Source organism: Haliaeetus leucocephalus, unplaced genomic scaffold (assembly GCF_000737465.1).
Source record: "Haliaeetus leucocephalus isolate CR32 unplaced genomic scaffold, Haliaeetus_leucocephalus-4.0 Scaffold3, whole genome shotgun sequence".
NCBI lineage: Eukaryota > Metazoa > Chordata > Aves > Accipitriformes > Accipitridae > Haliaeetus > Haliaeetus leucocephalus.
Genome location: NW_010972439.1, coordinates 194,356 through 206,665, shown reverse-complemented (window position 1 = coordinate 206,665; position 12,310 = coordinate 194,356). Strand labels below are relative to the sequence as shown.

The following is a 12,310-nucleotide window of genomic DNA, read 5'->3' as shown; positions in this document are numbered from 1 at the left end:
GCCAACAGATTTTGCTTATGTGGATTCTCTGAAAGAAATGCAACAGATGAATGCCAAGACTATAATAACCTTCCAGCAGAGCACAGGCTGAATGGGACAAACAGAAAAGGTCTTGAATTGAAGGCAGGGAGGGTGTGTTGGTTATTTTTAACACCACCAAAAACTCTTAAAATTGTAGCACAAGTAGTAAAGGACTTAAAAGAGACCACAGACAATTAGTAAAAAGGAAAGTATAATTAGTGTTTGCACGGTTGGTTTGCTGTCATGTAATTTATTGGTGTAGAGAGCAATATTTTTTGTGTGTGCACGTCATTCTGCCACTTGCATCATGTACCCCTCCTTCAGTCCTCAAAAAAACACCCACCATACAGATTTGTATTTGCGCCACATGATGTTGCATTAACATTAGGAGCTAGAATGCATGTTGAGGGTGAATTATCGCCATCATTCATTTTTATTTTATTTGATTTCCTGCTACGTGCTATTGGTGATTAATGCATTTGTAACTTGCACTGCTTGGTTTTATTGAGTGTTATGGCTGGTAGCATGCTATAAAGCAAGGCAATTTAAGAAAAAAGTTACAAATACTGAATGTTGCCTATGTTTATCCTCACCGTACTAAGTAGGTGAAGTTTATTTAATTTAGGTTTATATATTTCCCCAATTATATTCCCAGTTTTCTTGTCTGGCACCTTAAAAGTCTCAGTGGAATCATTTGAACTTAAAAAACATGGGTATTTTCCTGTAACACTGATATTCAGAAACATCCAGATGCCCCTTTTTTTTTTTTGAGTGCAATATTGCTTTTAGAGCACATAAGCTGGATTTTTCCACCATTAGGATTTCAGAGCTGGGTAGGGAGCAAGTATCTCTTTTATGGTGATTATTTTAACATACTTCTCCTGGAAGCATTCAAAAAAAATTGCGGCATGAAATGCAGCAGCGCAATCCATTTGGAGAATACATTTAGAGCAGGTGTACAGGGCAACTTCAGGCAGCCAGAATATGGCAAAGCTATCAACACGTGGGTAGGCAGGACATCTCTACTAAAACTCCTGGCAGCATCAGTAGGCATCAGAGGGCAGCACCTGGAAGCCTGGCAAATGGACCGCAAGGAGAGAACGTATGGACGGGGCAGGATAAGCCCCCGGCCAAGGGCAGCTGCAGGTAGATGGCCAGGACAGCACCAGAACAGGGGCCTGAAATCTGCGTCCTTCAGCGGGAGCTGTGCATGAGGAAGGACTGCTGTTCCAGGCCTACCAAAAACATTGGGAAGGTCGTTCGAAGTAATGAGCGTGTGGGCAGGGCAGGCTCTCTTGCCTGGAGGTGGCCAGATTGTTGGACATCAGCCAGCAGCTGGCAGGGCTTATTTACAGATCCTGTGCCGTGGTCTCTAGACTATTACCTGAGTTCCTTATGCTCCATAATGAATTAAAATCTCAGCTTTTACTGCCCTTAGGAAATGGTATGAATCCCACTTAAGAGACAGGGAAGCTGAGGCATTAACTTGCTTAAGCCGGTTGTAGGAAAGCTGAAATAGAGCCGTGGACAGAACCCAGATTACTTGCACCCCAAGCAGTTGCTTTGAGCATGGAGGTCACCGTCTTCCCAAGCAAGGATGAAACTGCAGAAGAAAAACAATTCCTCGGGTCTGTGCACGGGACCCTCCAAAGACTCTACAAGTATGATGTTAGCGGATGCGTGATATTCACCTGCAGAATTCAAAACCTGAAGTCAAACGGGAAGTGTGTTCCTCTGCTAGCAAAACAATGTGATTTTCGGAGTCAGATTTATTTTATGCCGTTTGTGCTGAAGTATCCCTTGGCCATCCAGTATCTACTGGGCTTAAGAAGGAAATGGGTTTTGTCTGTGGAACTTTGTCCCACGCTGTGAAATGTCTCAGTATCGTTACCCAGTATAAAAATCTGGACTTATTGAGCTGAAGTGTTTTCTCATATAAAACAATTGGTTCCACTAAAATAATCAAGTCTTGTAAGACTTACTCTTGTAAAACTTGGGCTATGGCTTTCAGAGGAAATGAAGGCAGTCCCATAACTGCGAAATGGAACTTAATATTTTTTTTCAGAGCAGCTACTTCCTCTTTTGTAATTTCATTGGATAATATTTTATGAAGTGCACATGTGCAGTAAAGGAGAAGCAACAATAACCAAGACATCTCTGAAGTCAATCCACAAAGGAATTGGAGATGAACCCTTCTCTGAGAGGAGCAGCTGTTTTAGCACTTGAGGAGAGTGCTAAAGGAGGCCAACCCAAGAGTTAGTTCTGACTTGATGAAGAAAGAGCCAGTTCCCTACTGGTGATCTTTCCATCACAAGGACTGGGAAGAAAGGAGTGGGGTGGGAGTGGAGAAAGAGAGAGAGTCCCTGCTGAATTCACAGCAAGAGGAATTCCGCGCTGGAGGAACTGAGGGGAGATAACCACCAAGACTTTAAGCGATGCCCAAACAGTTGAAGCAAGAGGGATTGGGTAGATATAGCCATCTTCAGACTTACTGTATGCATCCTCAAGAGACACTCAGCATATGTATCTCCCAGCTCCAAGCAGAGAAAATAGGTGAAAATGCAGTTGCCTAATCTGTTCCCCTGGTAGGGGATTAGATGTGGGCCTGGAGGGATGTTTGTTCTCTCTGAGGGCTTATAGGACTGGAGGGTTGAGGTCTCATCAGCAGGTACTAAGGATACAACATCTTGTGTCCGCCTCAGAGTTCATTCAGAGTTGAGTATTGAAAGAAAAGTCGTTTCCCTCCACGTCCCTGTAGAGCATTATAAGTTCGTAGCCATGTTTTTCAGAAGGGAGCATCTTGCTGTCCTCTCTACCCTCTCACTCAAAAGAGGGCTGGCACCAACATCTGGTCAGATCATAGCAGGTCAGGTTGCTAGGGCTTTACGTGACCAAGTCTTGAAAATGTCAGAAGATGCAGATTACACCATCTCTCCAAATGACAAAATGTTTACACATTCATTGAGGGACCGTGCTACCGTCTCTTTTAGTGATGAGGTTACACAGCTTCTTTGGGAGATTTCATTCTTCCAAGAAGTCTTCACATTTTTTCCAATAATACATTTTTAGAGATTAAGTTCTGGCAGAAAAAGAAGTGGGCATGTGACTCAAAAATTAGTCCTTAAAGCCACATTCAGTTTTCGTCTTCCTGATTAATCCAATTGCAAGTAAAAGTTCTGCTCATTTAAAGACTTCAACTCGCTCATTTGTTTTAATAGGGGGCAGAAAAAAAACAAACCTAAGCCTTGAGAGAAGTGTGAAAAATCGCATATTCAGGGGAAAAGAGATTACCTCTACTACTGAATCTGGCAATCCCAGTTTAGGTTTTAAGAACTGTGTATGCGTAAGAATTGGGTTTTTAAAAAAAAATATAAATCTGTTGCTTATAATGGCATCACACTTCTTAATGTCTCAAGAACGCCGCCTTTGCTGTTGATGCTTTTTGATATGACCATGCTTGCTTCCCTGAGTCTTTGCGCTTTCCACCAGCAGAAGTCTGAAGACAAGGGACAGAGCCTGGTCTGTTATTTAACTCCGTTGCCACCTGCAAGGTTGCCGCTTAGAGTAGTGTTTTGTCTGGTGTGAAAATGGGTCCAGTAGATATGGGACTGAAAGTTCCAGCTCGTTTCAAATAGGCCACCACCAAGCATTCACAGAGAATTGTATTTTTTAACATCTTAAGTTCTCACCAATATCAGCACAATAGATCATACGATGGAACTGAAAGCGGTGGGCACACGTCTAGCTTGCTGGCTTTGTTCTCCTGCTAGTGTTGGCTGACAGATTTGATTTATGAACTGCTTTTTAAGGGAAGCGCTGATGGCCTTAGCTCACTATTTATAAGTTATTTGGGTTATAGGTGGCTTGTTTGAGATTATCCCTAAAGAGAGAGAGAGAGACCGTCAAAATGAGTGTCAACATACCCTTCTTTTGTTCTAGAAGTGCTTAGGGTTTGATACTCCTTGAACTCAAAAGAGCAGCCTGTGTCAGTATATTGCTCTTTACTCTTTGTTATCTATTAGATTCTGCTAAGATACTGCATCTTTCCAGTATGTGTGGAATATTCCTTGTTGGAAGATTATCCAGAATTCTTTTGAACATTCTCATTTTCTCAAGCATTTCTTATGTCTCTCCTGACTTCATCTTGTTGGATCTTCAGTGTAGCTTCACGATGACAAAAGTGCCATAAGCATTAGCAGTCCTGGCCATGTTCTAGTCAGCTTTTTCCTCCACCTGAGCTGCTAGAGTTGTCCTTTTTGGTTATTGCATGACAGCTTTTGTTTTTAGAAAGAAACATCTAAAATTCATACGAAACTATGATTATTCAAGGATGAATTGATGACATCTGTATGTACGAACCATTGCAGCATGGCAAGCTCAGAGTCTTTCATGCTACAGTAGCATGTTAGTTCCAGGAACTCCTGAAGGATTCCTAAGCTTCCATCTCGGTTATATTCAAATCTTGGCTTGACTTTAAAATGTTCTTGTGCTATACCTACACGCTGACAGCTGTGGTCAGAAACACACCACTGGGATTCAGAGTGTCTGCCAGCTTCTTGCCAGCTCTGCATAGTTTTGATTCTCTGATAGGCAGTGTCCAGGGTACAGTCCTAGGTAAGGCACGTTTAGAGAGACAAGGCGTGTGCAGAGCTGCTCACATATCTAATATTAGACTTTTAGATGCTGTCCATGTAGAAGAGGGAGAAAAGTAAGCTTCTAATTGGGAGTGTTTTAAAACAAAGGGGTTTGAGTGAGCGTGGAGTATATATTAAACATATTATGTATACATTTCTTTTATATAAATGTATTATATATGCACGTCTGGTTATTTAACTAACTACACATTTAAAATCAATTGTGAAACTGTAGAAGCTTAGCTCCAGTGAGGTCAGCGGCAAAAAAATCATTTGCGGTTTTGTACACGTAAATTATATGAAATGAAGTGGAATAGTGTGGTACTGAAGATGCATTACCGAAAGCTAGTTTAAAATTGTATGTGTTATTGTAAAGATAGGCACAGGCATTATTAGAAATCATTGTTCTTTGTTGTGGATGTCTCAGAAAATAGGATAGGCACATAACGTGAAACAGTCTTAGGAAAACATTGTGACCTTCATTATTTTGGCTTACACACTTTCTCAGGATAAATCTATTTACTTGCTAGCTAGAGGACTGAAATGTTTGGTTTGCATTCTGGTGTGATACTTTTTTCTTCCTTCAAAGGTTCATGTAGTTCTTGAAGAAAATCTCATTGTATATCATGTGCTCCAAAGACCATGACAAGTCCGGAGGGCTCTTTTGCAATATTGTGATGAAAAATAGTTAACAGAGGGGAAAAAACAAGAGTATGACTTGGTCATTGTAGTTCAGCCCACCCAACACAAGATTTAGTAAAGAGGGAATTTGGGAAGTATGCAGAACTAACATGCATGCCCATTTTCATCACTCTTGCATGGCCATTTCAGTTTTCAGAAAACTGTGAGCTGCTTGATGTGAATATGTGTGGATGCTCTTCAGTTTCTTTGCAGCACGCAGAAAATATTTGCATGTGAAAATCTGCTGTTATAGCTAAAAACCCTAAAGGTGAATGAATTAATTTCACTGTCAGTGATAAAGCAGGGAAGAAGAAACCGAGTGTACTATCAACAGTGTTTGCTGTGTGCCAGCCGATAAAAAAGCTCATCGTATGCCATATGCCAACCAATTGGAAACTAAATTTGTGCCATATGCCAAGCAGTTGGAAACTTTGTTCAGTTTTAATGTGGCTATTCTGGAGTAAATATGCATGAAAGAACATATGGTTTTTGTCAGCCAAATGTGTGACAGTGCCATTTCCAGACTGTGCCATTCAACTGTGTTAATAAAACTAATATTTGTATTTTTTCGTTGAAGTGTTCCTCATCAGGTGAAAAAAGAATTCTTCCAGAACCCAAAGAAAATTCAGCCAAAAGCCACAATCTCCCTCCTTTTTGCTTTTTAAAAGATCTCTTCCTTCCTGGCTCTGTCTAGGCACTGAGTTGTCCATGTCACGCTCAAGTGGGATGCCCATTTTCTGCTGGTTCGTTCCAATCCTTATGCAAGTCCAACACTCCAGCTGTGGAAGTATGTATAAAAACAGCGGGCTGGCTCCAGACAGCAAGCGAGGGGGTTTGCCAGCCCACTCTCACGTGCAATGCTGTTGTCGCACAACATCCATCAGTCCGTTGCTCCCAACGCTCAGCGTGCCGTGGACTTTGCCGTTTATTTTCTTTCCATAAGGCACTTGTACAGCTTCCACGTTGCTCTCGTTTAGAGGGGTGAGCCTGAGACGACTCCATTGTTAAGTGAATCTCTTTCTCCCGTTGTTCTCTCCACCAGTGAGTGCCAGTGAACCCGAACCAGAGACAGAGACAGAACCAGAACCAGAGCAGGAGGCTGAGGCCGAGCAGGGAACGGAGACACCCAAGGAAATAGAGGCTACAGAGGTGGGACCAGAGGGTGAGGTGGAGCAAGGACCAGAGAGAGAGCCAGAAGAAAGTGCGATACTCAGTGAAAAAGAGAGGCAGAATGAGGAAGTGAATGAAAAAGACAACTGCTCTGCATCCAGCATATCCTCAGCAAGCAGCACTTTAGAGAGGGAAGAGAGAGAGGACAAGTTAACCAGTGACAATGAAACTGGTAAAGTGAAGCTTTTTCAATAATGGAGGGTTTCTGGTGGAAAAAAAAAATGTTAAATTAGCAGCTCTGTTGTTATGTTAATTAGCTAACAAACCCTCTGTGCCTGTCTAAGACTTTCTTCACCATGGCCAATTCTGGACTACTCTCTGCTTGGAAATCCACAGACTTTGATGGGGTTTCTGTGTTTGAGGGGCAGTAAGGCCTTGATGAAATGAGGATTCCTTTGATTCGAGACCATTTGCTTCCCCTAGGATTAATATATTAACTACTGAATCGTTGTGTTGCAGCGACTTACATCTCTAGCTCCCAGAGATTTTGGGGAGGTTTTCTACCCGTAAAACAATGAGACGAGGGGCTGTGCTGACATGATTTCTCATGAGATTCCAGATGCCTTTTCTGATCCTTTTAGAGGAAGAGCAATGAGGGCTGGGATGTTTGCCCCTTCCCTCCAGTTCTCCTGTCTTGGTTAGGCTTCAGAAAGCAGAGAGAGATACATAGGAGCTGCTGGAGATAGGTCTGGGCTGTGGCCATCTTCAGCTCGTGTGGAGGAGCACATGAAATAGGCCTTGTCTGGAAAAGACCAGTTCCGTAGTGACCAGTGGTTCTGGTCAGATATGCCACCAGGCACCTGCGAAGGCCCAGCTTGGAAAACACCTGAAGAACCAGTTTTCTGCCTGGAGAGATAAGGACAACCAGAGCTTGTCATGCAGCCCAGGCAGGGAGGGAGTAAAAGGCAGATTTTGACTTCTGTTGATTCTCTTTTCCCCTTTTTATAGGGAGGTAAAGGAATGTAATGTGATTAGGGCATTTGGTTCCCAAGTTTTCTTAGGGCTGAACAGTGGAGTGTGTTGTCCTAAGTTTTCTAAGTTCTAGATAAGAAAACAAGAATTGTTTAACAGCGTGAAATAGTTTTGCTCTTTCCTGAAAGAAGAGGGATAACTCTGAATCACAAGGATTACCTCGCAGAGATAAACTGTCAGAACGTACTGTTCGTGTTTAAACGCTATCACTTTTTTTTTCTGGGAAGCAGAAGTTAATTTGATTCTAAATTTAAGAGCTATCTTCTTTTCAACCAGCACCAAAACTGAATTACTTAGAATGCTATTGTACTCTTAAAGAACATAGATGGATATATATGTAGGAAAGGGAGAGGAGGTATGACAGATGAGGGATGTCATTACACTGTGGCATAGTCCAAGATAGTCCAAATGCAAGTAAGGGAGAACAGGTTACAGGGTTTTTTCCCCTCATCTTGTCTGTTACCAACCTGTTATCATTCTAATTAAGTGTTTATGTACTTTTTGTTAAAAGGTAAGAAATGTACCCTGTTAGCAAAAAATTGACATCTTAAAATTGACCTACGTTACCAGTAGACCAAAGATTTATTAGGTTGTGCTATGTAGGAGGTCTCATGTAGTGAGTTGTTTGCTCTCTAATAGGTGAGGAGATTCAGAAAGAAAACAAGAGTGCTTTCTCCAGCAGTTCTCACATTCCCAACAAGCAGTTTGCCATTTACAAGGTGGCCCATTGGTTCTGCCCAGATGCATTAAGGACAAAAGAATAAAGCCATTGGTCCTGGCTCCTCTTTCATTAGCCATCCTGCTGAATTTGGCTTCCCACAAGTGTTGTTTCCCTGATGGTATTTCAAAGCTTCACCTGTGGAGAGGCGATGTCCTGGTTTCGGCAGAAGAGACCACCAAGGTAGCAAGAGTCTTCACAGCAATAACCTTGGATCAGCTAGGGCAGGTGGAGGCGGACTCGGGGAGCCCAAATCAGAGATTGTCTCGGGGGGAATTTTGATGAGCAGTTTTGCAAAGGGATTAAATCCTGGAGGATCCCAGCTGGTGAAACTGAGAGCGGGTAGGTCATGTGGGATTTGTAGGAGGGATCCTGGGAGCAATCTTGAACATCTTTGAAGGAAAGGCTTGGGAGTAGGGGGAAATCCTCTGGGAGGAGTTCAGCTGGGTAAAATCTATGGTGTGGGGAAGGTGTTGTCTAGTGAAACTACCTCAGAGACAAATTTTGGTGAGAAAGCAATCCCATGGATAAAGTCTGAGGAAACAGGTAATGGAAGCAGTCAAGCCTCCTGCAGGAAAGTAGGAGGAGACACTTTTGGAGGTTGTATCCATTGCTGAAAAAAAGTCTTTCTTTTGTCTGGGGTTAAACCTCTGGACTAATTTTAAAATGTGGTTTAGAGGTTGATCGGAATAGAGGTGAGAGTCATTGCTGTCCATATGCTTTGTCCTGTGAGACCCGTCCTACGTTTTAACACGGTGTTATTTTGAAGCGGCAGGGGGTTGTTGTGGGGGCCTGGATGTGGATCTTGCCGAGGGGACATCTTCTCAGAGCGCAGAGCTAGGTGTCGTGGTAGGAAAGCAAGTCAGCTGAAGAAGGAAGCTGTAAAAGATGTTTAAAACTCTGAAGTATTGAAAAAGGTGGGAGCGCAAGGGGAGAAAGAAAGGTAAAATGGGAAGTTAAAGAGAAAGGGCAACTGACAGGTATAAAAGAAAAACTTTAACCACAAGGGGCCAAAAGGAAGGCAGGCTAGCAATCCAAATAAAATGTGTTTAAGAAATAGAGTTATAAATAATATATTAATAAAATGTGTAAAGACTATGGGGAACAGAAGGAATCCCGTACAGGAAATACAGTAAGTGTGAAGAATTATCTTTGTCCATGTTTAATCACTTCATCTGATGCCCACTGGAAAAAGAAGCACCATAATTTTTAGACACATTATCCACATTGGTTAGCAGTATTACATTCAGGGAAATGTAGTCAGAGATGCTTACATCATTTATTTTTACAGTTTGACTGCTATAGTTTGTTATTTACGGTGCTGTCTCAAGCATAGTATTTTGCAGATGATTGTTGAGACAAGCAGTCGTCAGAAAGATGAAGCTTCATTACAGTGACATGTTAAATGATCGTGATGTGGGAAGGTGGCCATCAGGCTTTCAGTGCCGTCATATATTACAGGGAGGTTAACAGTGGTTGATGAGCAGCAGTTTCAAAAATCTTTTATAAAGGTACTCATACTCCTAGAAACAACTTTAAAAATCTTGCTTATGCTTACACTCACTGAGTTGCCCTGAGAGCTGTACCCGGGGTATGCAGCCTGCTCTGGGGTTCAGACAGTCCGTGTTGTGAAGATGGCCGGGTACCCAGCCAGGAGGTGTGAGGAACAGCCAGATGTGGAAGGTGTCCTCCTCTAGCCGGCGGGGAGGGAGGAGGAGGAGGAGGAGGAAGCAGTTACATGTTGACCTTGACATCAGGCAGGGAAGATCTCTTTTATAAGGAAGTTTTCCTGGGGTGGTTCCAGTTTATGGCCAGGTGAAAAGTACGACAATAACCTATTTTGTGCCGTTGTCGTGACAGTGAAGCCCCATTCCAAGTCACTAAAGTTCTGAGCATTTATGCGCTGTATAAAATGAGCTGGGCTAGTAAGTACAAAGTGAAACCTGACAGATTTCAGGAGAAACCTGAACCTTGAAATACTGACAGTTATCTAGTCCCTCCCGAGCTACACTGATTATTTTCTGCTCCCATTCCTTTTTTGAGAATTACTCCCAGCCCATCAAGGTTGGGCCATATATCAGCACTGTCACTCACTTCAAAATTTTCAAAGCTGCTGTTGGCTCAGTTTCAGAGTAATTGTGCATGTGTCCCCCAAATTTTTTTCCGGTGGGTTGAAGAGTGTTCTCGGTGCTCTGGCTCCCTTCCCTTGACTCTTCCCATCTGTGTGTGTGTGATTGCAGGTCCATGGTCGCAGACCATTCAGGATGCTGGTGTGAATGAGCAGTGCAGCAACATCCTCAACAACAAGCGGTTTATGCTGGACATGTTGTATGCGCATAACAAAAAGCCCAAGGATGAAGAGGAGAAGGAGCTGGAGGCGAAGGAGGAAAAGAAGGAGACGGAGGAAAGCGAGGAGTTGCTCACTAGCCTAGCCAGTAGGATCTCTATCCTTCAGGCCACGAAGCAGGCCAAAGATGAAAGCGTCAAAAAGATGGAGATTGGAAATCTGGACAACCAAGGCAGCGTGAAAGCCTTTGCGGAAAAATTCAACAGCGGTGAGCTGGCCAAGGGGACAGCCGTGCCTGAAGATGAAATCAGTGAACAGGTCCCTGAGAAAACACCAGCACAGCCAAAGAAGGAATCTGACTACATCTGGGATCAGCTCATGGCTAATCCTAGAGAACTTAAAATCAAAGACATGGATTTTACAGACCTGGGGGAGGAGGATGATGTAGATGTGTTGGACATGGATATGGGTCCTGGGGACTCCCTTGTTCCCCCTCCTCCACCTCCACCTTCTTTTCTGGGTTTGCCTCCTCCACCGCCTCCCCCGCTGTTCGGATGTCCACCTCCACCTCCGCCCTCTGCTAATTTATTGGCTCCTCCTCCACTCTTCAGCACTCCTCAGGGTTTAGGGTCGCCCCAGGTTTCCAGGGGTCAGCCAGCATTTATAAAGAAGAAGAAAACCATCCGTCTGTTTTGGAACGAGGTACGGCCATTTGAGTGGCAGTGTAAAAACAACAAACGCTGCAGAGAATTCCTGTGGTCGAAACTGGAACCCATTAAGGTGGACACTTCCAAACTGGAGCATCTCTTTGAGTCTAAATCCAAGGAACTGCCTGTCACAAAGGTACAGCTTGTATTCAGCTTGCTATTATTTTGCGATTGTATTGGTATTCATTCTGACTTAATCTAGGTGATTTATGTTGTTTATATGAAAACAGTGGAAATTACGGGATGTGTTCCTAGCTTGCCCTATGACGGAAGATATTCCATGGCCTGAAGGTAGGAGATGAGCCTAGGGTGGTGTACCTGCCAAGCTGTGCTCCTGTCTCAGGTCTGCCGCTTTTGGGGTATCCCTTCAGGTGGGGAATACCAGCAAATTTCACGCTAGCTTGCTCATAGCTGAGTGCCAAACTAGGTACTGAAATCTGAAATATTTTCTGTTACATTCGTATAAAGGTCACGGTGTGATGATTCATATCTGTGTATTTGACGGTTCTTCACTTGGTAATATTTTCCTGGTCATTGTGTGGAAAGGTTAGAATGTCAGACTGGATCTGCTGCAGAGAGCCTACACGTGTGCTTTGCTCTGAAGGATCGATTTATCAGCTGGACCAAGTTTACAGCTAAACTCTGCAGGGGTGTTGGGGGTTTGTTTTATACTGGCGAACAGGCCTATTTTAAATCCTTAACTTGTACAATGTGGCCATCCAAATTTTAGGATAGAAGCTGGCACAGGAAATAACCTCTGTAGCTAGGATTCCCTCTTCCTTAGTATTGTTATAAAATAAATTCACAAAGGCTGGTGACATGGCTGTTTAACATTAGACTCAGCAACAAAAGAAGTCTTTTATAGTTACATTTAGTAGGAATTTGAAGTAGCATTGAAAAAGTTATTAGCTTGAACATTTGTTTTTCATGGCTACATAAACTCTTTTTGTTCTAAGCAGAATAGTCGGTATCAGGGAAACAATGGGTTTTTCCAGTTAAAATGCTAGTAAAAGATGTCCATCTCTCTTACTTAAAATAAATGAATCACTTGTATGTTTTCTCTGTATACCTATATGTTTTGTAGTGACATAAAAACCAGTCAGCACCTTGGATATTTTAC

The 12,310-nt window shown here is 42.9% G+C and overlaps 1 protein-coding gene across 3 annotated transcripts in view; it reads left to right on the top strand.

Moving 5' to 3' along the window:
- Nucleotides 1-12,310, top strand: part of FHOD3 (formin homology 2 domain containing 3) — a 387,204-nt gene that overhangs the window by 315,528 nt on the left and 59,366 nt on the right. For all 3 annotated transcript variants that reach the window (XM_010573877.1, XM_010573894.1, XM_010573885.1), the window contains 2 exons: nt 6,379-6,678; nt 10,437-11,326. In XM_010573877.1, coding sequence (XP_010572179.1) covers nt 6,379-6,678; nt 10,437-11,326 — 1,190 coding nt within the window. The remainder of the gene's footprint in view (nt 1-6,378; nt 6,679-10,436; nt 11,327-12,310) is intronic.